Raw genomic sequence first — 27831 nt, 5'->3', positions numbered from 1 at the left:
ATTATAGAGCAGAACCGGGGAGCTGGACTACCCCAAACTTCTTCTTCATCTGAAGCTAGCAGAGCCTAAAGCGACATAAATGTGACAAACCTAGCCCCCGCTGCACAGCCCTCCGTGGATGAGTGTTCATGCAGATGGGGCTGTTTCTCCAGCGCTGCTCCTTGTGCCTCACCAGCAGCTCAGGAGATGGGATGGGAGCAGGTGGCTTGTGCCCTGCTGCTCCCTTCTTCAACCAAATGCCCTGCCTCTACTGGCAGCAGCTTAAGGACGAGAATTATGGCTAAAGCATCTCTAAGGTGTTTAAGGATGCCAGCATGCTCTGGAGGCTTAAACATAACCTGGCTTTACCTGGGCATTTCATTTTTTGAGCAACCATGATGCTCTTGCTCTTCCCTGAGCTCATGGCCGTGGGAAGCACTGGTACCGAAGCCACCTGAGGTTTCCTGGAGAGATGATACCTCTTAGGACGCCTGCACCTCAAATCACTCCAAAAAGTGCTTGAGACTGCTTTGCATCCACCGTTGACCAGGCTGGAGAAGCTGACCCTGCATGTTGGAAGTAAAAATTCCCTGTTACAAGGAAGAGATGGCCAGGGAGGGATCCGGGCAAGGTGAGGAGATGCACTCAGCAGTGCCCTCCCTGCCGAGCACAGGAGGCACGGGGCCACCTCAGGTCCCCGTGGAGCACCCAGCTGGTGGCCAGGCCATTGTGCTTGCTCCACGGAGGAACTTGGTGGCCATGGCTGTCCCCATGCACCCTGTCTGAGCACACAGGTGCCCCTGGCCATGTGCAAGCTGCCTGCCAAGCCCTGCCAGGACAGGCTTCAGGAGAGCAAAGAGGAGCAATTGGTTATTCAAACGCACATTTTAGGAACAAAGTCAGCTTCAGGATGCCACATCCACTTGAAGGATTGCCTGACTTCATGTGCAAATAAGGAAAAAGCAGAACACTTGAGGCATTCATGCTGAGGAAAACAAGAGTTTGACGGGAATGAGAGCATTGCCCAGCTCATTGCCTGCCTGTCAGGAGCTTTTATAGAGGTGGCTGCTCTGGGCAAGAGCAAAGAGCGCAGGCTCACCTGCCTTGGAAATGCACAGGACTTGTGCCCTCTGTCATTGTGCACCCGCAAAACGCTCACAGCAGACCCAGCTCCGCAGTCACGCAGGATGGGATCCCTGTCTCATGCCTTTTCAATTTGCTGGACCTCACTGTAAGATATGCAATGCAGTAAAATAAAAATGCAACCATTGTGTAGGTAGTGACCCGTACTGAGGTTGCTGTTGTGCTGGGTATGGTGGACGCGAGGTGCTGTCAGCAGAGGGGAGGCTGTCAAAATCAGTTTGCAAAAGCATGAATTTAGAGAACGTTTGCACTTCTTTCTGTTAAGCGATTTTGAAAAGATGCCTTGCTCTAGTAATTGGCTTATCATTATAATTCTATAATTATGATTTATAATTATCATCAGGCAGCTTGAGGAGCAAGAAGGGGTGACAGCAAGACTCCTGCTGAACTTGGTAGGTTTTGGTTGGGAAATCAGTTAAGGGAGGCCTGAATGTCCCCACACCTAAACATGCTGCCACATCTCATGCAAAATGTTTGGTGGCTAATGCTGCCCTGGTGCACTGCCGAGAGAGTTTGTGGCCGAACATCACACACTGTTAGGCGCACAGAGGGCTGGTCTTGGTTCAGCCCAAATAGAGACTCAGGGTTGCAGTGACCTTGAGGCACCTCATTTGGGGGTGATGTGCCAGTAAATGATGAAGCCCAGCTGCTGAGAGGCTGACCACTTTTTTGAAGTGTTTGAATTGGCTTTTTTCCCACTTGGACTAGTATCTCCATTCTTGGCACAACAAGAAGTGTCCTAACTCAGAACCCACCTTCCTCTCCTTGAATGTGTACACAGAATAAAACCAGTTTGCTGCAAGAAGGCTGGCAGTTTGCTTGTTTTATGGACTCTTTCCCATATATATGCATATGGTTACGTGAAAATTTAATGTATAGTTGTTGCTCTAATGATGTATGTATTTCAGCAAGAACCAGGGCTAGTGGATGGCTATGCTGAAGCAATTTTGAACACAATCCTGAAGGTGCTGTGCATTCTGTACCATCACAGTTTAATCAGACCTTATGCATCTGAGATGACTAGAATTGCCCAGCTGCAACAGATTGTGTTTGGGGTGTTTGAAGTTGTGGGACTGCCCCTTCCCTGCCCTCTACATTGTTAAATGGAGGTGAGTAATGAAAAGCAGGCAGCGATGTGGGAGAAGCCCTTCCTGGTGAGCACCATGTGGAGCTCACGCCGCCGGCCGCATGGGAATGGGATGCAGCGGCTGCTCTGCTGGAAGTTAGTTCAAGAGACAGCAGAGCAGGAGAGTGGGATGGGATTCCTCTAGTCCCACCAACTTCGTTGCTCTCCCCTGAGGTGGATGGGAGATCCCTAGTCTCCCCCAGGATTTTGGGGATCATGTGCTGCGCCCTTTTCATTGGGTTTCCCCCAGTATAACAGGGACATCACTGAAGTCCTGCCAGAGTCAGGGAGCGGGGTGTCTGTCCCCATCCCCACCCTGGTTATCCTCAGTACTGAAGGAACAAGGGAGAAACTCCCGAGAGGAAAACTCCCGATTATTCACCAAATGACAGCATGTCACCAAATAAATAAACAAAGCAGGAAAAGCAGGTCATGCCTGTCATCCGCAGTGCGAATCCACTCTGATGCTGACAGCCCTCATATTTCACAATTTGCACAGCCAGTTCCCTTTCCTTGCAGGATAATTAGCAGCCAGGCTGGGCAATGCCTGACCGGGCTCTCTGCCCCAGGGTCACCCACACTGGGTGACAGATGGCCTGCCTGTGCCTGAGGAGGACCCTGCCATGGGGAAGGGTCCCCAGATGATGTAGGGGTCTTCTGCTGTGCACCACCTTTCCTCTGCTTTATTGGCTGGGGTGGAAGGAGATGGGGAGGTCAAGCGAAAATGCTATCTCAGTGTTAAAAACACAGGTAAAGGCTTATAGCTTGATGTCCAAGACTATGGCTTATGTGCATTTAAACCAGTCCTACCATTAAATCCCTGATTTGGGGGGAATTAAAGCAAGGCCCAACTCATGATATGACTATACATCCTGGCAGAGCAAAGTCTTCTGACTCAGCCTTGAGCTCAGTGGGATCCTCTTGAGCAGCTATCTTCACCTCGCATTTCACCTTCATCTTTGGAAATACATTGCTCTTACTCTGAAAATGAGACTCTCCTGGTCTGCACAAAGCAGGCTCTTCCACAGGGAATGAGCGAACTGCATATATCTAATCTCCTTTCGCCACGGGTACCTCTAATGAGCCTGTTGGTATGAGGATGAACATAGCCCTTTCCTGGTCAGCAGATAGATACATTTAGTGCTGTCTGCATGGTCAGCCCCTGGGCAAAGGTGCTGTTTTGGTAAGCTGGAAAAATGTGGATGAAAGTAGTTTTTTGGCAGAGAAAGCACTCATGCCAAAATGCCCTGCAAACTCATGTTTTGCTAAAAGTCATAACTGGTGATAAAAATGTGGGAAAATTCCTAACAATCTATTTTGACTTTCACTAAAAAATAAAAATAAAAAATCTTTAATTTGCAATTTTTTTTTAAAGCTTAAGAGGAACATGTAATATAAATACTGTCAAGTAAAGGCAATGTGTTTCAATTGTTCCAAACATTTGGTGGTGAATATTAAAATCTGAAATGCCTTATACCAGGTAAGGCCCAGGATAAAAACAAGGCAAGAAACCCTCCAAGAACAAGAACTTAATTTCTTCCATGTCCTCTTTCTGTGGTCTAATCTCAGGAGTGTCAGCTGTGTTTTGGCAAGACAGCACTGCAGTAGCTGTGTCTTTCCATTCTTGATCACAAACCATCTCAGCCTCAGGGTGAGGCACAGCTTCCCCACACACCTCCGCCGCTGAGCACCTAGCACAGGGCAGCCGGGTGATAGAAACTACCATAGTCTGAGCCAAAATCAGTTTTGTTCTGCAGATTTGAATATTTTGAAATATTTTCGATTTTATACAAGCTCCCCCGGTCTGTGCACATTATACATTCTTATCCTTGTATAAGAATATATAAGAATAATATATTCTTACTCTCTATATAGGAGACAAACTTAAAACCACAGCTACAGGGCTTGATTTTTCAGCTCAGGTAGCAAATGCAATAGTATTGCTGAGGACGACCGATCCAACATGTGCTGTTGGCTATGTATGTTGATGGCCATCGCAACAGGGGTGCCAGCTGCATCATTACGATACCCTCTGGCAGCAGATCAGCAGCTGCACGAGTGTACAGGATTAGTAATAAATCAAACGCATCCTGTGAACGTTGTTGCAGGATATGATTAATTTTCACGTATGCCAATAACACAGTAAGCCAGCTCTGCTGTTAGTATAAAACTGCCTAATTCTTGACTTCGGGGTTTGGCTTGGTATATGGTCACTTGAGACTCATAGCAAGTTTGCCCATATCAGCATATATTATATTGGCTTCTGTGTTCAAGCTCAGATCCTGGTAAAATTTGCAATTTACAGCAAGGAAAAGTTTGTCTTGCAGCAATGGACAGAGATTAATATGAGTTGCTTTGCATGCTAACCATTTCATTTCAGGAAAACATGTAAGATTAGTAGATCAGGGAAAAGGGAGCTTGTATGGGTCCAAGCAACAAATCCAAGAGCCAGAAGAGGCCACAGTGGGCAAAGCCACTAGACAAATGTGCAGACTGAAGTAAATGACATCATATTTCCAACACACGTTGCAACATGCAAAGGGAAAGTGTAAGGGGATGGAGACTCCTCCGCTTCTGCTCCTCACACTGGTGCCTAAAAGCCCATATAACACTATGCCTATGGAAGCAGCTGCCCCGACCCAGCTCTCCCTCAATCCGGTGTAAATCAGCAGTAAACTCGCTGTCATAATTCACATTTACCCCTGCATAACCACAGACAGAATTTAGCCTGTAATATTTCCCCATTTATCATCCGTCCATCCTTTCCCCAGACCGACAAGGCCTCCAAGGGGAATGGGGCTGGTGCAGCCTGTTGTAGCTGAAACATCCCAGGTGGGAGGGAAGATCCTAATATCTCTCTGCAGAAGGTCACCTTCCTCCTCACCACCATGAATGGCTGAAAGAAGACAAGAGAAGGAGCCGCTCCTGGAGACCTGTGGGGTGGAAAACCTATTGTTTGAGGTGCAACTCTGCTAGGCAGCATTCAGACTGTGTTTTCCTGGTGCTTGGGAGAAGCATGTCTTGTAATGACATGATTACGTCCCTGCTGAATTGTTGGCCTTTACAGTGTTTGGATTTCCTGGTGACTCCATTGTGAAGGGCCCTATTCACTCAGACGTGTTTACCCAGCTGCGGGAGCTTCTCCGGGGCTGCCGTGCTTGGAAGCTGGATATAGCACCGTGGATTGCGGGAAAGAAAAAAGCAATAAGCTCAAGAAGGATAAGGCTATAAAGAAATCCTGCTGGAAATGCTGTATTTACCATGGGATGGCTGTGTGCATGAGGTGGCCTCATCCCTTGGCTGGCAGGGAGCAGGTGCCTGTGTTGGGAGCAGTGCACTCAGTGGCTGTGCATCACCTTTTCAGGACAGGATCATGCTGGTGGCCCCAACAAATACGCTATTTTTTTGCACTCAGGTGATTTAGTAAATTTTAGAGACTGAAGTAAGCGCAGCGTTGGGGTTTGTGTCCTCAGCCAGTCGAGGAAGACTTCCACTGAAGTCAGGGAAGGGATATCGAACTAAACCCTCTGAGAACCATCTGAGCGTGCCTGAGATGCGAGGGACTGCCTATCAACTAGTGCAGCTTCTAGCCGAGGTCCAGGAGAGGGCCTGAATATCCCTCCCGTGGGGAGCTTTTTCCTGGGTAAGAGGACGAAAAGGCTACCCTAACCCTAAGCTCAACCTCAACCTTAACTGCAACCCTAACCCTAACCTTAAGCATACACCCCTCCTGTCTGTTCATGCAAAGCACAGAGCGTAGTGGTGGCCTCCAACCCCTTCCAGCCCAACTTCAATTCATGCAAACACTTAAGGCTGTGTGCAGAAGCCTTAAATGTGCGTGGGGCCTCACAGGGAGGTGCAGTGCTCTTTTTCTGCCTCCCACAAGCTGCGGGACGGTACCCAGACACCGAGTCGCCTCTGCTCACTCACCCACACACGGAGACTGAGCGGAGCCTTTTAGTTCCCGCTCAAGAATATGTGTAAAGGGACCTTAATGAGGAGAAGAAACCAAATCCCTGTAAGCCCAGCTGCTGGGATCATGGGTAAATCTGTGGGCTGGAGCATGGGGAAATTCTACAGATCTGGATTTCTTCTAATTCACTTTGCTCTATGCAATCCCACCATAGCCAAAAGGTGACAAAATTCCCATCTCGATGCTGGGCTTGTCTCAGATAGCCACAGAGAGAAAAACACCACCCATGTACAGTAACTGCTTTCTCTTAAAAGAGAGAGCAAAGGAGAGGAGCAGCAATAATAATAATAAAAAAGGACAAAGACACACTCAGCCTCTAAGGCTTATAAAAAAAAGCTTAGCCTTCAATAAGCAATTCTTTGAAAAGAAATTAATGGAAAAGGTTACAAGCCTTCTCTTGAGCAGAGCCCGTCACACTGCTCTTTCACATTGTTGCTACAAATGGAACAAGTCCGTGGCATTTCTTTTCATTTCAGATGCCCTGAAAGGCTGCATTACTCACTGGACCTTGCATTTTTCCTTTTCCCGTTTGCACAATGCACTGAGGAATTCCTTGTGGGTGATTCAGCTGGCGATGCGCGCCGAGCCCAACCTGCACACCCCACGTAGCAAACAAAACAGCATCCATCGGCTGCTTCTCGCTGGACACAAGAAATCCTGTCTATCATGATCTGAGTCTGCTTTGCAAAAAGGAAACCATGAAAAGGAGGAAAAAACTCAGGGGTGCTCGAATGGTGCTGTCCTTTCACCGGTGGGAGATAGTAGCACACGTGGTGCAGCTGGGAAATAGGATTAAAGATCGGATGGGGAAACGGACCTTGAACTTAGCAAACGCAGGGTTGCCCTTCTTATGTAGCTGGGCTCTGTCACTAGGTGGTACTGTGCATCACAGCTTCATGCCTTCTAATTCCTCACTCCTGTGTTTGTCCATCCCCTGGGTTAGATATTTTGCTGGTAAATATTGTGCTTTGAGAGAGGGAACCTGTTGTCCAAGTCTTCTCATGTACTCCTGAACTCACACACAGGAAGGGTGAAGGTGATAGAAGACTTCTGACTCAGCCAACATTCAGCGCTGGTGACTGATTGGGGTTTCTGCTGTCAAACAGCACGTGTTTAATGCCGCCTGGCTGAGCCATTTGGTGATGGGTTATGACACCTTTCATCTCCAGATACTCAGGCTTATGAAAGGGAAGGAAAACCCAAACAAACCAGGGATGGTTCTATCAAAACAGGGAAAGAAAAAAGATCTTTGATTCTTTTTGTAATGAAACCCTTAGCTCTTTAAAACATCTTTATCAGTCTGACCGCTGCCTGGGAATGGGCAACAAAGAGGTTTGTTGGATTTTCACTGCTCTTCTTCGGATTTCTGGCAAAAATCCAAATCCAAGGGATTCAAAAGAACCTGGAAAGGGGGATTTTGCTAGCTTGTGCAAGAAAGCCTGAGCAGTCTGGGCCATTGGCCGGTTGCAGCCGGCTGCCCTGCCTTGGCAGTGGTGCCACATCGCACACCTACCCCCGCTTCCACACCAGGTCCTGCTGTACACGTTTTGTGCAGAGAAAAAGGTTCTTAACCCAGCTCCACCTCCCGATGTGTGGTCTCAACCCTGTACAGCGACTTTCACTTCTACCAGCCCATGGTGTGCAAGCCATTAGTAAGATGACAGCCCATGACACAGACTGTATTGCCTCTATGAACTCAATGCTGAACGACTTTGCAGCCTTTCGATACTTAACGGGGGCTTATAAGAAAGATGGGGACAGATGTTTTAGTAGGGCCTGTTGCCACAGGACAAGGGGTAATGTTTTTAAACTAAAAGAGGGTGGATTCAGACTACATACAAGGAAGAAATTTTTTATAATGAGGGTGGTGAAACATGGGCACAGGTTGCCTAGAGAGGCTGTGGATGCCCCATCTCTGGAAACATTCAAGGCCAGGTTGGACGGGGCTCTGAGCAACCTGATCTAGTTGAAGATGTCCCTGCTCATTGCAGGGGGGTTGAACTAGACGGCTTTTAAATGTCCCTTCTAACCCAAACCATTCTATGATTCTATGATGCAGACTGTATTGCCTGTATGAATTCTGTGCTGAACAACTGCACTCTCTCATTAAGACATCTGTTTTTATACTTATTGCAGCAAGTATAATAAACTTAGCTGAAGTGTTTTGTGAAGTGCACTGTTATAAACTCAGATTGTCCCAAAGCAGGTCTGAACAATGGGAAGAAGAAACACCAACACACAGGAGGCAAAGGTCATGCAAGATCCCAAGATCCTACAGTGCCCCTGGCAAAGCTGGGTGCAGAGCCCAGTGTCCTCGTCTCTGGCCAGGACAATGGACTGAAGGCATATTTCACCTGTTAAATTAGCATTGCTAATTTCTTTCTTTTCCCTCTTGCCTCCAAAATGAAGTGGCTGATCCAGCACTTTCCAGCATTCAAGTACCCCTCAAAAACCTCCTCCAGTCCAAAACAGCATCAGAAGAACTGCTGATTTGAGATCCAGCTTTGTCCCAATCTGTCTCCAGACTTCACACTGCTGTAACAGTACTAAATTAAAACTCCCTTTATTTTCATAGCTACAAAACTGTCAGATGACTAATGATTCTGCAGATTTCCCAAACCGTCAAATGGCCCAGCAAAATCCTTTCAGAGTATTTTTCTGAGTGTGTTTCATTTTGCGTGAAGACCTTCTGGGTAGTTTGACATAAAAAGGAAGAGCATATTGATGGGTGACCAAAATTAGGTCAGCGATGACTAAGATAGGAGTCTTCTTCAAATAACAGGTCCTGCGCTCCACAGCTGCTGCAGTACAATGCTCAATCACTCAGCTGCACTCACTCCTGGGGTGTACCATGGACACGTGAAGCAGCGCTTGGCATCCTAAGCGGCGTTTGGACTTTGCCTCAGAGGAGGCTAGAAGCAGTGTCATCTGCAAGCACTTTGCTTTGCTTATGAACATGAGATATGGTGGAAATGGGAGTGCAATTTTTGGCAAGAACAGCCAGAGCAAAAAATACTGAAGAGCAGGAGGAGAAATAGCAGATGGAAAGGAAGCAGGTCTGCCTGAATCTGTGAGAGGGCAGATACATGGTATTTCAAGGGCAGTGCAGCTTTTCAAGGCCACAGGCTTGTCATCACTTTGGGTCTATCATCCTGCCCAGGTTTCATACCAGCTACTCAGATAGGAGCCTGGTTGCACCAAAGGAAATAGTGGCTAAGAATGGAAGAGGAACATCACATCTTGGGAAAAGATGCATGTGAACAGAAAGCTTTGGAGAACACCTTTCCTTTGAAAAAACCTTTGGAGAAAATCCCAAGAGGCCATCCAGATACACTCATTCCTAAAACACAACAAACTTGTGAGACACGGGAGCAAACGTCCCACTGAGAAATCTTACGACTGGCCTATATTAATAGCAATTAATCTCTGGAGACCTGCAAGGTGTCTGGAGCCCTGTTAGAGAAGAGGGAGACTCTTGAATGATTTCCAAGATAATGAGATCCACCGAGAGTCGGGTTAGTGAAATGAAAAGGGGTGAGGTAAACCAACGGTTATCAGCTCCGACAAAAATTAGCTCTGCCCACCCTTGAGTATTCACAAACCATTTCAACACCATGCACGCCGTATTCCCTGCTGCATTTTCCTGGCTGGGTTTCATTTACTTCCAACCCTCCCAAGTCTGATGCAAGACGGAGAGGAAGCTCTAATGGTTATCATGCCTTCCCCACGCACAGTTAATAATTAAGCCATTACCCATGTGTATTAATAAATGATATATGCTGGCCCAGGCCGAAGGTGGAGTGGTGGGAGATGGGCCTGGGCAATCCTAGACCTCTGCAGGGCAGATGGGTTCATCTCCCCTGGTCACCCCCAGCTATTGTCAGCACTGGCAGGAGACACTTCTGATCTGCTTTACGTATGAACTGTAAGATGAGATGAATCACAGGAATGAGTTTGTGCTTGTTAAAGCATCCACAAATAAATACGTGATTAGTTTTGTTATTATAAAGTAGTGTGGCTGGGAATCACAGCCTCCCACTCAGGGGACGGCGGTGGATTACTTCTTGGAGCCGATGTTTATCACCACCACCCAACAAGGGGTCAAGGCTTAATCACTTCTGGCTGGTTTGACAGTCACAAGGGGGATTGTCCTCATGGCTTATCACTGAGATGCAACTCCTTGGCAAAGTCAACAGCAGTGCTTGGACCTGGGGCTTTCCGCATCATGAACTGCACAACTAACCCCTTACCACAAGTGGGTGTAAGCCAGCGGAAAGGCAGCAGCTTTAGGTTGAGGTGACTCCACCCCTTTGCTGAAGCTGGATAACGAAGCCCATAGATAGGGCGGGCTTTGGCCAGGAGGTCCCTGCACAAAGGGCTCCTCACTCGTGCCGGGACATCCAGACGCTGCGGCGTGTGATAACGTAAAGAAAAAGCCCGGGGCTGCAGCCCATCCCCTGGTCGCACAGACGATGGCTGTTTACACTGGCTCCTTCACAGGAATTCAGGATTTCAGTCCTACACTATATTTAGGCTGCGAAACTACTGATATTTTTTAGGTCATTGGCCTTTGACACACAAGTGTGTTTTCTGAGAGGAAAAATTTCAGCTCTTGACTAAGTGGTGGGAAAATACAACCCCCAGAAATGTTAAATTTTCTAAAACTGAAGCCAGGAGTTAGGAACCGACAAGGGGAATTTACTTTATAAATACAGTCTGTTGGCTGAGCCAAATGTTTAAGGCAGCCCTGTGTTGGGGACCCTTTGTCTGGGCTAGCACGACTCAGCTGGCTCCTGACACTTAGGACGTCCTGAATATTTACATTTCAGCTTTTACCATAAGAGGAAGAAGAGCTGTTAAGAGCTGATTATCTTGGGACAAAGAGGAAAGAGGTTGAAAATGGGACACAGTCCTTTACTGAAACATATTGTCTGCAAAGCAACATCTGGCATGTAGAAAAAAAGAAGAAAAAACAGTCCCACTTCCAGATTCCTGGTCTGAGTGTGTTACAGGACTGGGATCCAAGGGGAAAAGATTTCTGTGAAAACGGCTTGAATGAAAGAATCCCTTTGTAGGAGGTTATGACTGATAAATTACGGGAATGTTTGTGATATGATATAATAGTGGCAATTAAGAGACATTTCAGATGATGAATGCCTGATAATATGTGATGCAGCAAATTTCCCAGAACCTCTCTTTTCTGAGATGAACAGTGACTTTATTCTCACTTTAATTAGAAATTATCCAACCCCTGTGGTGCTTATTCCCCTTCCTTCTTCCCTACCTCCTCATCCCGGTGGCTGCTCTGATATAATTCATCTGGCGCAAACCATTCCTCATTTGCAGTCTGGTTTTGCAAAAGCCCTGATTGATCGCCTGAGGTTTTGCAAAGCTCAGCTCAGCCACTAGCCCCGCTGATACTCAAAGTTGTTGTCTCAGCTGTGGCTACATACACGAGGACCCGCATGACTCTAGGCTCCTGTGGCTGTGGGGCTCTAAAGAGTATTAAAAAAACATTAAAAAAAAGAAAAAGCAGAGGTCAACCCAAGTACAGCAACTTACAGTAACATAAAAATTCCCAGCCCTCAAACAGGTCTCTCTTCATCACGAGCTGCCTCTTTACCAGCATGGAAGTGACTGTACAAATGTGTTAAGCCCCTAAGCACACAAGGGTTGAGATCGGGCCCCATGGAAGTGGACAAAGCGGGTTTGCAATGACTGTAAAACCCACATTCCTGCCCTCCCAGAGCTTTACGAGAGCCCCTTGAGTCCCAGCGGCCGCCAGCTCCAGCAGCACAATGACCAGTGCAGTTAGCGATTAATTGCACGCAATGGCGTTTGCAAGTTATGCAATGCTGCAGACATTGGGTGACTCCCGCCAGGTGCCGGACAGACACTAATCCCCTATTGGGGTGCCAGATGGAAGTTCACAGTGTGGAGGAATTTGACCTTGGATAACTTTTTGTATTTGAGACTTAGCACTGGCTGTCATGTGGAGCTCTTCTCCAGGAGCAGGGGATAGGACTGGCCCCAAACTATGCTTTGTTGGCTTTTTTGGAGTCCTCAGTGGACTCACATGGTTAAAAAAATACCTCCCAAACTGAAAGGAGAGGAAGGAAAAAAGGCAGGGTTTGAAATCCCATGACAATTTCCCTCCAGCTTGGCCCCATAAGCTTCCAATTTAGGAAAACAACCACCCTCCTCTGCTGTGAGCCCACGTGAACACATGCAGTGCATAGGAGATTTAGAGTGTTATAGATGGATCCAAAGGAGTGGACACTAGAAATGGCTCTTTATATTTAAACTTCAGAAGTAATTCACGTGCCAATGTTCGTAAAAAACTTGCAGGTGTCAAAAGTGCACGGGGTTGATATCCTCCTCAGTCCAACCTGGGAGGGATGGAGAGAAGGAAGGAGAGGCAGGACATTCCCCGACTTCAATGCCTTCTGGTACTGAGACCTGGATGGCATTCAAGGCCTTTGTTCTGTTCTTTTTTGCTATCACATTAGTCATCTTTCGAGTGCGTAATTTGGGCTTGTTTTCCCCAAAGCTCCCATGCCCAAGAGCAACTGTTTTTCTCTAAACAATTGGATGCTGTCGGTTGGATGTGAAGAGAGGTTCTGCAAGAGTACGGATGATTCACGGCAGCATCTCGGATGCAGCTGCAAACACAGTTAGGGCAGGATCATATCAATGGCACTAGTCAGCTCCACCTTTGCTCCAGGAGAACATCCAAAAGAAATGGCATCCATTTCACAAAGCCTTTGGTGGAGCAACAAAGACATGTTGCAAACAGAGAAGGAAAAAGCAGGGTTTTCCCATGGTCATCTTATTTCATGCAAGAGGAGAAACACATGGAAGCCCTATGGGAGTGGACATGTTTTAGGGCTACTCTGAGCCATATATTCAGGACGGATTTCTCTTTGAGGGAGAACGGGTTGAATCAAACGAAAATTCTTCAGGCAAAACTCCCTGCTGGTTTCAGTTACTTTAGAGGATTAAATTGTTCACAAATGTCTCTGGGGAAGGCAAAGCTCTTTACCAAAAGTAGGTTCCTGGTGGCCTGTCCCATTACAGAGCATGTTGTATCAACTGCAACAACTGAAGCTAGATGACTCGAGCTGCAAGGTTGCTGGGCACCCTGTCCTGATGGCTGCCTACCTTCCTGAGGGCTTCCAGCAGTTTCTACGCATGCCTTGGATGACATATATTTAACCAGAACAACATGACTGAGCTCTACCTCACAGGACTGTGGGTATTTAATACTTTGGCACTAGTTGGGTTTAGCAGTTTCAGCTCTTTCTGGTTTCAGCACAAAGGGGTAGGCATCTCCAGAGAATGACTTGTACCATCTGCCCAAGACACCCATCTTGGAAGAAACCAGTATAGATGAAATGCCTAGTGTTTGATAACATGCATCCCATCTCATGTTTCAAGACACTGAGCAGTAAATAGCTAAGCCTAGGAAGGAGCAGTTCAGACCTGGCTTCTGCAAACCCAGGGGATCAAACAGTATTTCCCTTGCCTTGCTGGCAGATGTATTTCTGTTATAAGCAGGGTGAGCTGCTGGGGATCCTCTCAGTTGAGACAGTCTGTATTCCTTGTGGAGAACACAATTTCCATCCCTTGCAGCCAAAAGCAAAGACAGGGTCAGGAACACCCAAGTCATTGGTGATGGACTTCAAGAGAGCTCAGCTTTGGGACAGATTCAAAATCATCCCAGGCTAGAAGCAATTCAGCATCGCTTGTATTTGCTACTTGGCTGGTGGCCTATTTAAACTTCATTGGCAATCCTAGCCCATTTATTAGTGGGCTAGAATTAACACCATGAAAGGCTTTGTCCATGTTCGTAATGGGAGCATCCAGACTCCTCTCTCATGAACAGGCTAGTACTGGACACCGAGTGTTTCTCACAGGGAAGCAGGTTGGAAAAATCCAAGTGTGAGCAAAACGACACCAAGTACTCCTCCTCTTTTAATAGGCTGTTGTACTTCTTGAACAAAAAAAAAGCTCAGTCATGAGACCTGACCCTCAATCTCCTCGTACTGTCCCTAAAAGTTCATGTAAAGATGGATAGGAGGGTCAAGGTAGGTTTAAAGTCTACCTCATTTTCTAGCAGAACTGCACGATTTGCTACAGCCCATGGAAAGCACTGCAGTGTTGTGTTTGCAAATAATCAGTGAGCACAAGCCCCAGCCTGGTGCGGCTCCGCGTTAGCTTTAACAGGCGGCACAGCAACCCCGGAGGTGGTTTAATGGTTCAGACTCAACCATTGCCCAGCAAACCTCTGGTGCCTGTCCCTGCCCTCCAGGAAACCCTGATGCCTCTTGCTCTGACCCACAGCTGCCTTGGGGCAGTGGAAGGAGAGATGAGACCCCACAAGATGCCGAGGGGAGTAGGTGTTTGTGGCTGTCCAGGAGGCAAAAGGGTTATTGCCTCAAACCTTCCAGATGTGTAAGCTCTTTGTGCTCCTCTGGTGAGCTCCACCATGACATTTTACCTTGAATTCTTTGGCCCTGGGCAAGATATCCCAAGCAGCCCTCTAGCTTTACCTGGACTGGACTGCTATTGCCCTCTTATCCGACGCAGTGTGGGATAGAGACCAGCCCTGGGCAGGCTGATTTGGCATGCACCAGAGTGGGGATAAGCACTCATGTCTAGCTGGATATTTTGCGGTGTTAACATTTAACCTCCTTTCCACCGACGTCGATGCTCTGTGGGGTTACAGCGGGGCTGGTGGCAGCAGCATGGATCCTACCGGACTGCCCCAGCCCTTGCCAGCTCTAGAAAGGCAGGGGAAGCCTGTATCAAATACTGAGGGCAATTTTACCATGTGTTGTAAAAATACCCGGGGATGGGAACTTACTGAACACCTCTCGTGCTTTCTCCATAGACGCCTTGAGTAGAAACGGCTTGAGGTTCCTCCATAGGCTGATTTTTTTTTTTTTTTCCTGTCTGTTTGGATATGTTTTCTGGCAAAGATGAATTTTTAACGTTTGCGTTTTCTCTCCCCTCCCCTGCCCATCTAACCCTCTTTGCTTCTGCCTGTAATGAAGATGGGGTGAGAAACTCTGCAAGCCAAAAGCTCCCAAGAGGCTTTCAAAAACATGTGAGGCTCATTAGCCCTTTCTGCAACTCTGGGGCTTTTGGGTGGAGGGTTATTTTCCTCTTTTTTTTGTGATTTGTGTCGGTTGCTGTTGTTGTCTTTTCTTTTAAGGGAAGCAGTTCAAGTCTCATAAATGCTTAAATATGTAGCAATAAAGTTTGAGAAGTCTCCAGGGCAGCTCCAGAGCCTGTGGACTAGCTCAGCAAAGAGTGCCGGGGAAAAAAGTCACAGCTGCCTCCCACTAAAAGCAGGAATTAGGCAGGCTGCAAGCTCGGAGGTGCCTGACCCCGTTACGATACCCCACGGGATGGCTTTAGGGGGCCTGAAGCCTCCTGAACACCGGCTGTACCAGGGCATCACAGCGCGCTGAGGCCAGAGCAGCTGCCGGCAAAGAGCCCTGCGAGCGTAGCTCTACGGGCGGCACTCGTATCCACATCCACCGTTGTCCTTATGAGGAGAAAATCAACAACCCCACTGAAAAACCCTCTGCCCAAAAACAGAAGAGAAAGGATTTGGATTTGCTGACTTGGAGGGAGTCAGAAACAGCTTCAGCTACAACCTGAGACATGAACAAGGTCCCATGCTCTCTACTTTAGCTGGTTAGCTAAAGCGAATTTCGTTGGCTCTTTTCTCCTGCTCACCCAACACTCCCACGTGCCTAATCCCCCGTTTCCTCAGCCTTCATCGTGCGGGAGCTGACTAGATTAATGGGAAATGCTAACACATCAGGCCTGAAAGGAAAGCAAAGAGCTGGCTGTGTTTGAATTCCACATTAATCTACTTGGTGATGAAGCTATAAATCAAAACATGGAAGTTTTACCAATCTGAAATGATGTGTTTAACATTTCAGTCCTTTCCTTCCTTCCTCTTGCCCGACATTGATTTGCACAGCCTTTTACAGCAGCAGGGTAGGCTTGCAAAATGCTGCTTTTGCTCCTGATTCTCTAACTGCGGTTAGACGTAATAAGATGAATTCAAGGCAAGCAGGGTGAGGAAAGATGCTGAAACAAGAATGGATTTCCCAAATTGCTCCTGTATGAGGAGGAACACCATGTTCCTGATAGGGCTCATGGGGATGTCTCAGAGCCCACTGCGAGTTGGATAACAGCCTGTCCCTTTATCGATGCAATACCCAGCAGCATGTTAGCAATCTCCCAAGTGAATGGAGGAGAAGCCCCAAAGCCCTTTAGCTCAAGTCCCCATAGCAGGTGGGTGAAAACCGATTAGCACTCCATTGCCAGCAGTGGGCACCGTGTGGGAAACACACCTGAGATGCGTTCTCCTCAGGGAAAATAAAATTGCAAGATCTGGAAAATAAGGGGAATGAAGTAGCCGAACATAAGGCTGAAGGAGGACATGGTTTGGGGGCTCACGTGGCTGAGTACATCTGCTTGTACGTAGATGAATAACCATCTTCTGGTCTGTGATACCTGCCAGCTCTGGCCTGAGAGGAGTGGCAGAGAGTTAAAGAACTGCAAAACCACCCTCAATACTAAGGGGCTAGGAGTCACAGGTGATTTTCACAGCTGGAAACCAGTTAGTAAGCTGGGATCTGCTGCTTGATTCTGCCTTGCAGCAGCTGGGGGTTTCCACAGCAGCAGCGATCTCCCTCCCAGGGCTGGGTGTACCCAGGTCTCCCCGATATTCTTCCCCCATCATGGGACCTTGGCTTCTGCATTTGTTCCTGCTACTGCTCCTTTGGCCTTTACCCTCCTGCCAGCAAGGCAAAAGCTCTGTTCCTCATTTAGGTTAACATCCAGCCCCTAAATGCTACAGCCCACCTCCTTCCTTAATCCCATTACCTATAACTGGATACATGGAGAGCAATGAGGTATTGAAGACAATTCTGCACTTGTGTCTATAGCCCGAAGCGAGTAATTTTGTCCATCTCTGCCTCAGTTTCTACAGCAGGAAAATAGGCATGATATTAACTAACTGCCTTTCCAAGTACTTGGTGGATAAGAAGCAGCATGTAAAAAGTACACAACACTACTGTGTACAGCGTGCAAGGAATTAAATGTCTGTGATTGGTATTAAAGCTCCTCGAGAGACTGCTCTGCGTCCAGTAGTCTGCCTCTGACTTGGTAGGAGCAGTTGGTGGGATTTTAAACAGACAGACACATAAACACATTTTTACTGAAGATGTAGGTCCTGGCCTGCCTAATGTTCTTTGACACTGCACAGACATAGCCGGGAAACTAAAACATTTGTTGATGGATTTGGAGATTAAATAAATAGTGAAATATCTTCAGGATGTTAAAATGCAGAACTGACTGCCTATCCCATAATAAACCAGCCCTCCCCACCACTTCTTGAAATGTGAGTACTTCTGCAAAAGCAGGCACTGTGTTAGTTCACAGGGCCATTTTTTTAGTAGGTCAGAGCAGTCAGACATCTTCTGGGCATTGGTAAAAATACATCCGACAGCTCTGTGGCATCTCTCATAACTGCCTGTCTGAAAGCCTCGACTGGAAGTTTATTATTTGCTAATCTCCTTTTTCAAATGCATTTCGATCATGCAGTCAGAAAGCCACATGGTAGATCACAAAACACAATTAAAATATAGCCAGTGTTCATCGCAATTAAAATATAGCAACTGGTGAATATTAGCCGCACTGAAAACAGCGCAAGGCAAGTGGTTTGTTCAGACTGTGCAAATTTATCCCTGGGAATAGCAGCAGACTTGCAGGACGATTTACTTGCCTGGGAGAGAAATGCAGTCTGAGACAGATGATGGTACCTCGCTTCAGGGTACCAAAAGTCCCTAGTTCTCAGATGTCCTGAGTACCACAGCATTCCTTAAAGACAATGAGAAATGGAGTTACTCTGCATCTCTGAGTCAAACACGGTCCGGAGACCAAGAACGAAGGAACAATTTTTGATTGTTTTAACCTATTTTATAACAACTACTGCTCAGAGTGCAGTCTGAGAAAGTCCAGACTTCTGATTGCTGTGTCAGATTGGATTTGAAGACTGAAATCTCAAGCGGCTGGGATCCCATCCTGACCACCACAGCCAGTATCCCCCCAAAATTGTTATTCCATCTAATTCTGCTAATGCATTGCCACTGATTTCCCAAGAGCCAAGAAAGCAAAGCCTCAGTTGTCAGAAATAAGGGTAATTACACTGATTATGTTGATGTCTGCAGCTCCTTTTCTTTTCAAGAACCCATTGCCTGTTGCATTGGCAGTAAATCTGGACCGTACCCTCTGTACAGCATTACTTTGTTATTATATATTTTGTAGATGGGACAGTAGAAGGGAATTACCAAACCCACAGATGTTTTCCAGGGGTTGTGTGGTGGAGACAACAGTCTAGGGAAAGGATACAAAAGAATTCTCCAAGTCAGTGTCATACAAGAGCAGTCTGGTTGGTGGTGTGAAGGAGGACCTGAGTCCTCCCCACTGATGTGTGCACAGCAGTGTCCTGCTCAGCCAAGAACCTGGCTGTGTGGTACACTGCTGTGGTACCCCCAAGTCAGTCTCAGCAGGGGTGAGCCAGCAAATCACTCCAGACGCACAGATGCACTGAGATGTGATTAACTCAAAGAAAAAAAGCATAAAGCATACTTTTTGGAGTATGAAAAAGTTTTGCTTAATTTTACAAAGTTGACTAAAGTTTCTTTTTAGGGCTTTTTTGGTTCTGGCACCATGCAGAGGTCCTACAGCTGATCTGCTTTGCTCTCAAGATGCAGTAGCAACAGGGTTTAATATATAGCAGCAACAAAAACTAGCATGGTCAAAAGCTTATTTTCTCATCTAAATAATAAACAGTGGAAGAAGTCTCTGTCTCTGGGAAGTGATTAAACTGTCAGACTTTCTGTCCAAGCAATATTCTACTAAAATACCCCATCAGCGTTTAAATTGGAGGATGCTGGCTACTGGAGGAAATGCTATTAGAATTAATATACATAAGTGTAGAGTTAGCTATCAGCTCGTGCTGGCCACTAGTAATACTGCTGCTGCTGGCTCTTTGTGGCGATGAGCTATGAGATGCCTTTCCCAAGCAAACCTGCACCCAGCAGCAACTCTCCTGGTACCTGACCCACCATTTTGGGTCCTCTCCAAAGAACTGGAAGCTCATGGGCATTGACAAATAAAGTGACGTGGTTTTACTGAGCTTTTGCAGATGTCCACTGATTCTGTCTGAGAAACGGACAACTATTCAAGTCCACCCTGCCCTGTGAGTGTCAGGCTGCGTCGATGCTTGTTTGGATGGGAAGGGAGGCACCTTTGCCGGTCCTATTTCTCTGGTGACTCTAGCAAAGGGGGATAACGGGCCAGGAACGTGATATAATGCCATGGGGGATGGCTGAAGATGTGTGCATGTTGTAATGGAAAAAGTGCACTTGTGCATGTGCTCAGTGCTCGCAACAGAGTAAATCTGTTAAAAGACCACCAATCCCGGGAGTTACCCCAGGCAGTACCTGATGCATGGTGCGTAGGCTGGGATAGGTTACTCGTAATCGGAATCTGGACACATCTAAAAACTAACTCCTTCGTTTTTGAGGATGGTTTTACATGGGTGGAGGGTAAAAAGGCGTTCAGCACTGAGCCCTCTTGCTTCCCCCTCCCCTTTCCCAGGCCCACGTGAGCTAATTGGCTTCAGGTCCCGGCTCCTAAAACAAGCTGCAGAGAGTGGATGGGGCAGCCCCGCACCACAGGCAGCCTCACACAGACTGACCTGTGCATTCACACTGGCCAAGACCAAGGGCAGCCCAGGGAGGGCAGCTTGGTTCACTTGGGGCCATCACTGTGGTATGTCTCACGGGGGTTTCAAAGCCATGCCCCGGGGCCACCGGGGCAATCATTGGGAAGAGGGGTCCTTCTGGGTAATGCATTTGTTGGCTGCAGGCATCTTCTAGAACAAGCAAATACTTAAAATAAACACACTGCCCATGCCTGCTGAACTCCAAAGAAGGCCATAAAATCTATTCCTGAAGTCTGCTGAAACCAGAGCATGATTTGAAGCTGGTTCAAAGTTTGCTGAAATTACGGAGAGCCTTGCCGTGGTCTCCCTCTAAGCAATACGCACCATTTCTACAGGCTTTTAATGTGGCTGCTTCTGTATAACTTGGCTTCACACATGGAGACTTCCAAAGCACAGGAAAAGCAAAATAGCAGGCAAATGGGAGTAGCAGAAAATGCCTTTTCCAAATGCAAACATCCATCAGTCAATCCATTGGCATTAGCCAAATCTGTGAAGTTGATAAACATTGTAACAGGTTTGTCCCTGCAGCAGAATAAATGTCTAGCCTCAGTTGCCTAAGGCTGATTAAAAAAGCAGACAAGCTGGATACTGTCCGGTTTAGAGCCTCATTTCAACCTGGACTCACCTACGGACTGAAATGAGTTGCTATTCAAAGTGGCATCCAGTTCTAGTGCCTTCACTGTGATGTTCAGTTTATTTAACCCAATTTAGCCAGTCTCAGAAACACACCGTTTATTAGAGCTGTATTGTTACACCTCAAGCTGCAAGCAGTTAGCATAACTCTACAGAGAAGCCAGTCAACCAAACCCCAAACCTCTCTATACCACATAAAACACACACCAAGTAAAACAAAAGTTTTAGACAATAAGATGCCTCGGACTTTGCAAGACTAAGCAGTCAGAAGGGTTTGCACAAGTCAAGTAGGGATAACTAGTGCTACTGCAGTTTAAAACCCATCGTGTTTGCCCATTTTCCACAGGTTAGGTTTCTTTAGGCATCCTTTCCTCTGGGTAGGAAATAAGTTACTCTTGTGCAGCTGCAGGGACAGCTTGAGGATGCAGCACAGCTAAGGCTGGCTGTACTTAAGAGTACAAAGCTCAAGGAAAAGGGATATAGCAGAGTGACTCTAAATTTGCATTCACTTATTCCCCTCTGCTCTGTGGGAAGGAGAGTTTGGACCTGTGTTCAGCCACCGGAGACCCCGCCACCATCCTCAAAACCTGTGTTTCTCCTCCCACACCTCCCCTGCCCATGGTGTGTCCTCTGTCCCACCGCCTCTGGTAGGACCCAAAGCGGTTGGTAGGAACACGACAGGACCCTGTGTGACTCCCCGGGGGGTTTGCCCTCTACAGCACCGGAGTTCGAGGGTCTGGCCTGGTGTTTTGTAACCCTACCTGATAAACGGCTCTGGAAATGCACCATGGCTTCAGCATGAGCTGCAGGACCCTCAGGTTTCCAAAGCGGCAAGTCCTCAGAGCCCGGGACGTCAGGCTCCACACCAGGCTGTCCCAGCTGTACAGCAGATCCTCGAAGCCAAAGAGCACAGCAGCCATGCCAGCTCACCGTGTGAAACACCCCGGACTCCCTGCTCGGAGGCAATCAGCTAATCCCAAGGCGCCTTACGGACTGCAAGGTTAAAAAGTCACTGCAATTTCCATCAAAGAAGGAGAAGGAAAAGGAAGGAAAAAACCCCAAACCACCAAACCAAACCCGACAACAAAAACCAGCAGCCAAAATAAACTGTTTGGGGATGTGCCTTTCTGCCTTCGCACACGCCCTTCAGGATGTGGTTTCTCCCTCCGTGTATCTTCTCAAAGCGAGTTCTGCTGCACCCAGGGATGAGCAGGGAAGAGGTAAAAATACCTCTCCTGACTTAGGAAGGCAATCGTACATCCCTCGCAAAGGGCTTCTTGGTTACGCTGCATGACTTCCCAGCTCTCCGCTGCAGAACCAAGAAGCAAACTCGGATCCAAAGTCATCACTTTGCAAGCTCAGTCCTGGGACTCCATCCAGAGGGAGGAAAAAAGCCGCTCGCTCTCCCTCTGCCAACATTCCCAAGACATTCCAGTATTGGGCTTAACTCTTTCAAACACTCCCGAAGAACATCTGAGAAGACAGCTTTGCCACATGCAACATTTCATCCTTTTGTTTCGTGTGTTGACTAGCCATTGCACAGTTACACTCCAGCCTTTTTTCCACCCAACTGTCTGTTCTGGAGCCTTTATATGTTTTGGACTCAAAAGGGGACTTAATCTTTATAGGAGACTTACGCAACAGTCTGCAAAGCACCTTATTTACCCAAGGGGTAATATCTTGGAAAGTTGTATGGATTAAACAATGGCCATTTAAAATCAGTCTGATTCAGCTGGTGTGGACATATTTGTAACCTTTGGTGAGCTTGCATTCATAAGGGTGGGTCTCATCTGAACAAGCACAGGAGAATGCAATACGGTTCTCTCCATCTGAGCTGGATGCCAAAACACCCTTTTTAGCAAATACTCACTTTTAGCGTCCTTTCCCAAAATAGGTGTTGAGAACAGATCAGTTCCCTGCCCATTTCCCCCCAGGAGCAGCTTGTCTGGGTGGAGACTTCAATGCTGTCAACATCTATGATGAGGTGGGCTGAGGGAACTGGTCCGGTGAAGGTAAAAATACTTTATCAACACAAGGGGTTTGCAGTTCAGTTAAATCACCACAAAATCCATGCAGTTAAATTGCAACAGCTTTTCTGACTAAATCCTATGAGTGCTCCCTCTACCTATGTGCTAAAGTTTAATAACCAGGTGGAGAAACTGAGGTAGAAGTATTTTTACCAAAGGCAGAGTGCAAACCAGCGCCCTTGGAGACAGCTGCCTGTCAGTGCTATTTTTCACTCATTTTAACTCTCCCTTCACAGGAATGTGCACAAAAAGGCAGCAGGACTTGAAGGGAGCAGATGGGAGTCAGCTGGGGAGTGCCTACACGGAGGCATTTCCAAGGAGGTACTTTTCAGAGGGGTAGACAGGACACCCCCACTTTGAGCTGAAAACACGATGGACCTGCAGGCACTGAGCCCCTAAAGCTGCTGGCTTAGCAGAGCTGAGAAGCCTCCCTTTCGCAAAAGCCTTGATGTCTTCTCTGATTTAACGCCCTGGATGAGCAAGGAGAAGGGCTATTCATTGCTGGTTGGTTTTCTGCAGGTCTGTCCCACCCTGACCCCATCTATAACTTGATCTTTGAGGACTGGAGGGCATGAAGAGAGCAGTGCGTCACGATAATGGCACAAAGATGCTCATCAGCTCATTGACAGGGCAGGTGGAGGGCCAGGAAAATACAGCTGCAAAATTCATGTTCTCAGCCTAATTGCTTCTTCAGGAGACCATTTTTAGAGTGGCATCATAACATATGGTAATAAAATCATAGTAATATTTCCTTCAAACTTGTTAGAAGCTATTCATTCTGCAAAGTGTAGTTTTCTTTCCTCCCCTCTCTCGTCCTGCCTATCGGTTTGCTTAGTGTCCGCCCTTTGCTGCTAGTCTCCCTATGTTCGTCATCTCTCGGTGATTTCTTTGCCTGCCTGTGAACTAGGTAACATGCCTCTGTTAGAAACTATGTAGACAAGGGCCCAGAAACATCTCCATTATAAAGCCTCATTTGGAGGAAGGGTATTTTTTTTTATTTAACTTGACTAGACAATATTTTCTCCAGGCTACAGCCTGGTATATAAGATCTCTGCCTGGGAGCACAATAGAGGAAAAGAAAGAAATGTGTTTGATAAAGGAAAACAGAGGGGGGAAAAGAAACCATAGCAAGTGATTGCTCTGGGATGTGACCTAACCCCTTTGGTATTCTGCAAAGGGGGAGAGGAGGGGAAATGGAGGATATGCCGTAGTTTTAAAATTAGCTACTCCACATGTGCATCTCGTCTTTCTGTATGCTCGAAAGGAGACTTTCAGCCCCCTGTCCCAACTTGGTAATTACTCAACAGATGAGGGCAGCTCTGAAGGAGCCTTTTCACTCGGCTGATGACATAATCAGACTTTCTGAAAACAGTTCCCCTACGTATTTATTTAACTGATAGGCTGGAGCAGTCTTCTTAGGAGTCACTTGAGTCTATAGGAGGCCCAGTGAGCATTTCAGTGTGTAGATTTACCTTCATGATTAGAGCAGATTGTTTGGTTTCCTGCAGAGGTTTTCCTGCTGATTAGAAACATACTATTTTTTGAGGGGGTAAAAGCTGCCTGAATACAGATTACCCGTCCCACCTTGCAGCTTCCAAGGGAACTGCAGCCACGGACGTTTCTCAGGCAAAGACAGACCTTCCCCTCCAAAGCCAAGGGATACACCACCAAAGGTGCTCTTTTCCAGGGAGACACCACAGAAGGTGCTCTCGCTTATCCAAAAAGGCCAGAAGAGATCATTGCTACAGGGAATGGCAGAAGAAGGAGAAAAAATTACTGAGAATCAGCACCATGGCTCTTCTGCTGGTGTGCACTTCGAGTAATTTCTGTAAAATCACCCTACATTTCCCTAAAACATGCTGAACTTCACCTTCACTAGGCCAATTAGGAAAAAAGAAAAGCCCTTTGCACTCTACATAGATCTATAGACATTTGCAGGTCTTTTCAACACAGCCTCTCTAATTATGCACTGATTATTTCCCACTGTTTCTGAGAAAATGTCAGGCAAAACATTTACTATGAAACCTCCCACGTTTTACTGACAGTCCAAAGGCTGTTACTAGGTTATAAAAATAGGTCCTTACTTCCCATGAAAAAAAGAAAAAAACCCCCCAAACTCTGTGGGCTGCTGTGTTGTTTCACGGGGCTGTCACCGAGGCTAGAAGGCTGGGGGAGGACTTCCCAACCCAACCCCAGCAGACAGCTCCTCCTCACTGCAGACCCTGCACATCACTCGAGGGATGGGTCCGTGGTTTTTGCCTTTAGGCAGGTTGTATATTCTGGCCTTGGAAGGAGGAGTTCAGCATCTCTTTCCAGCGTGCTCTCGAGTAAATCTCTACCCACAACTTTCCAATGGGTGTGGATGTATTTGGGCATGTTAAAAGACAGACGTGCCGGGTGGTTTCCTTTGAGCTTGCTGTAGACGTACCAGAAACATCCTGCTTCTGCTCAACAGATGGACCCAAAGGTCCCTGCAGCTCCGGCCCAATGTGGTCTTTTAGGTCTTTTTTCAAATCCATTACCCTTTTTGATCTTTATTTCTCTATAATGTTAAGAGGATTAATGTTGTTAGACCTTCGTATTTAAAGTTCCCTTTCATGTTGCAGCTTCACACTTGCTTATGGTGGAGATTTTTTTGGAGATGTTTAACTAGTTGCATTTTCCTCCTTTCATCCAGCACATCATTTTCTTGGCTGATGTGATGGGAGCAATTAGAGATGACCCACTGCCAAGTGATCAAACACATGGAGAAAGAGCCACCCCTCTTCCTTCACGTGTGCCCACACAAAGCCAGGGCCTTTGGTGGGGACTTACAGAACTGACCTTCCTCCTGTAACTGCACTGAATCACAAACTCTGCCAATATTTCCAAATGGACGTTGGGCACCAAATCTAGTTGAGAACCTGAGCCTCTGAGTGCCCTATTCCCACCCCAACCAAGGTGGTCTCATCCCTCATGCTGATCCATTTGGGCTTCTCTGTCTTTCCCCTGACAAGTGGCCTTGCAGCCACCCGAGGAGGGACCATAGAGGGTTTCTATGTGTCCAGCCTCCCAGAGTGCAAGGACCGGATACTATTGGCTTTATTTCTTGTACCTTTGCCAGGTTTTGTACTTTGTTCATGTAAGGAAAGGCTTGAGGGAAGGTTTTTAAAAGGAGCTGGGAATGGCATTTGAGTTGAAGCAGCAAATCCTCAGACTTTGAAGGCTACATGATACAACATATATGTTCTAGGCAAAGGAAACTCACCTGAATTTAAAAAGAGTGAAAATAAAGTATGGATGTCCATACTGGGTCTGCTCAGAGCTTTGATCAACTAGGGGTCTGCTGACCCTGTAGTCGCTTTGGATTGCTAAAAGATCATGACCTCAGTCTGGCTGGGCCACAAGACCTGGACAATCATCATGTCTGAACCTTTGCAGACTTGTAGAGGACGCACTAACACTCCTAGCTCATCTCTCTGGATCTGTAGGTCAGGAAATTGTACTTGGAAATATCTCCCCAAAGATCTGCTGCCCCATGCAAATGTGATGGCTGTGCCTGTACCACTTCACTTACCTTCACTCTCACCCACCACACACTACCAAAACCACAGATAAAACCAGCCTCCACCCCTCACCCCCTGCTCTGCCACCACTGACAGCCCTACAACCCCCCTGCAGAGAAAATTCAAGAAACTGAAGACTTCTCTGCTGGTTATTTTTTAGGATGAACATCACGAGTCAGAAATCCTGGCCAATTTCCTCAAGATGTTCTCAAGAGTCCATATGGCCTAAAATATTCCATAATGAAATGAACTGCTGCTTCGCAGTAATAACTGAATGAAAATTTACTATTCCAGTCATCCACCTTGTTCATAACATTTCTAAAGCTCTTTTTGAAAATGTAAAGTGCTCTGGTGGTGCTAAGTATTATCGTTATGCGAACAGCAGCTCCTTCTGTGTAAAGCTGTACGTGTCCTCACTTTAGAGAGGTTTTTACTGACTGACATAGGAGAGTGTGTCATATCCTCAAATCATACACATTTCATTTCCTAAAGTAAGCTGTGTTGGTGATTTAACAAGGTTTAAAAGTAGGTGAATCCTATAAAGCTGGGCTTGTACTTGTCCCTAATATTCCACCAGCTAAAGTGATTTTCACTTCTACTACGCAGAAAGGTGAAAGAGATTGTGCAGAGATTTGCTATTCAATCCTCTTTCTCCACAAACACTGTGGTGAATGAGTCTGCGGGAGGGGATGTAGGTCAGGATAACGTATTAAGTAAATAGTGCAGAACAGCCGCAGAAAGTGAATGGCGAGATCTTAAATACGATTATTCACTTTGGAAACCCAAGCTTATGATTAACTCTGATCCCGCTGGGGACTGTAACGTCCTGTTACCAGGGTGCCCAACCAAAGCAGCACACTCTTGCACGTGCCCATCACCACAAGGTTTATCATCACACTGCTCTCTGGTATTATGTGCAGAAATGTACATTATTTTTGGCCAGAAGAAAACAGAAAAAAAATCACAGCCTGCTTAGGAGGCAGGTATGAACAGGAGCAATGTAAAGCTCATCCAGCAGCTGAGCTGTTTTTCTTCCGTGTTATTCGCCTGTGTCTGAAATAGCCTCTGGCAATGTTCAGGGGTGAAGCAATATGAACCTGAGACAAACCTGTGTTTGTGCCCATCAGGTGGACACCAAGTTTCAGACCGGGGATTGAACACACCTGACTGTTCACAGAAGGAGTCGTGCGCTTGTTCAGTTACACTTTCCCTGTTTCAAGCTTTTGCTTATTCCTTTGGCGACTGGAGCAGGTATTTCCCTTTATGAGAGGTTCCTCAGTACCCCTGTGTTCACATAATTTTGAATTATACATTTAGCTTGTGCTTCCCACCCCCCTATCAGAAGATGATGGCCAAGTTGTCAGAATGCCCTTGGCTGTGGGCTGTGGTTTGGAGGACACATTGCTTCACGTTGCAGGTGTCTCTAAACTGGCACTGTTTGCCTGGGAGAGAGGACAAATCTGGTGGCTCATAAAAAGCCAGTCTGCAGTTTTGCCCTATGGCAAGATGGATAATTTAATGAAGGGCAGCCTTGCTGCCTGTGCAAAACAAGCCTACATACAGTACAAATGGCCCATTTCAGCAGAACC

The 27831-nt window shown here is 46.8% G+C and overlaps 1 protein-coding gene across 7 annotated transcripts in view; it reads right to left on the bottom strand.

The window, feature by feature from the left end:
* The window catches only part of FRMD4A (FERM domain containing 4A), a 385672-nt gene that overhangs the window by 169339 nt on the left and 188502 nt on the right, over positions 1-27831 (bottom strand). Inside the window, exon 1 of one of the 7 annotated variants that reach the window (XM_052790911.1) lies at positions 21432-21870. The exons of 5 other annotated variants lie outside the window; for them this stretch is intronic. In XM_052790911.1, coding sequence (XP_052646871.1) covers positions 21432-21590 — 159 coding nt within the window. In that variant the 5' untranslated portion in view covers positions 21591-21870. Of the gene's footprint in view, positions 1-21431; positions 21871-27831 lie in introns of those variants that run through there. One more of the 7 variants, XM_052790910.1, reaches the window with a different exon arrangement.

The sequence above is a fragment of the Harpia harpyja genome, chromosome 6, assembly GCF_026419915.1.
Source record: "Harpia harpyja isolate bHarHar1 chromosome 6, bHarHar1 primary haplotype, whole genome shotgun sequence".
Classification (NCBI taxonomy): Eukaryota; Metazoa; Chordata; class Aves; order Accipitriformes; family Accipitridae; genus Harpia; species Harpia harpyja.
Note: the sequence above shows the minus strand (reverse complement) of the source record. Positions and strands in the feature narration are given on the sequence as shown.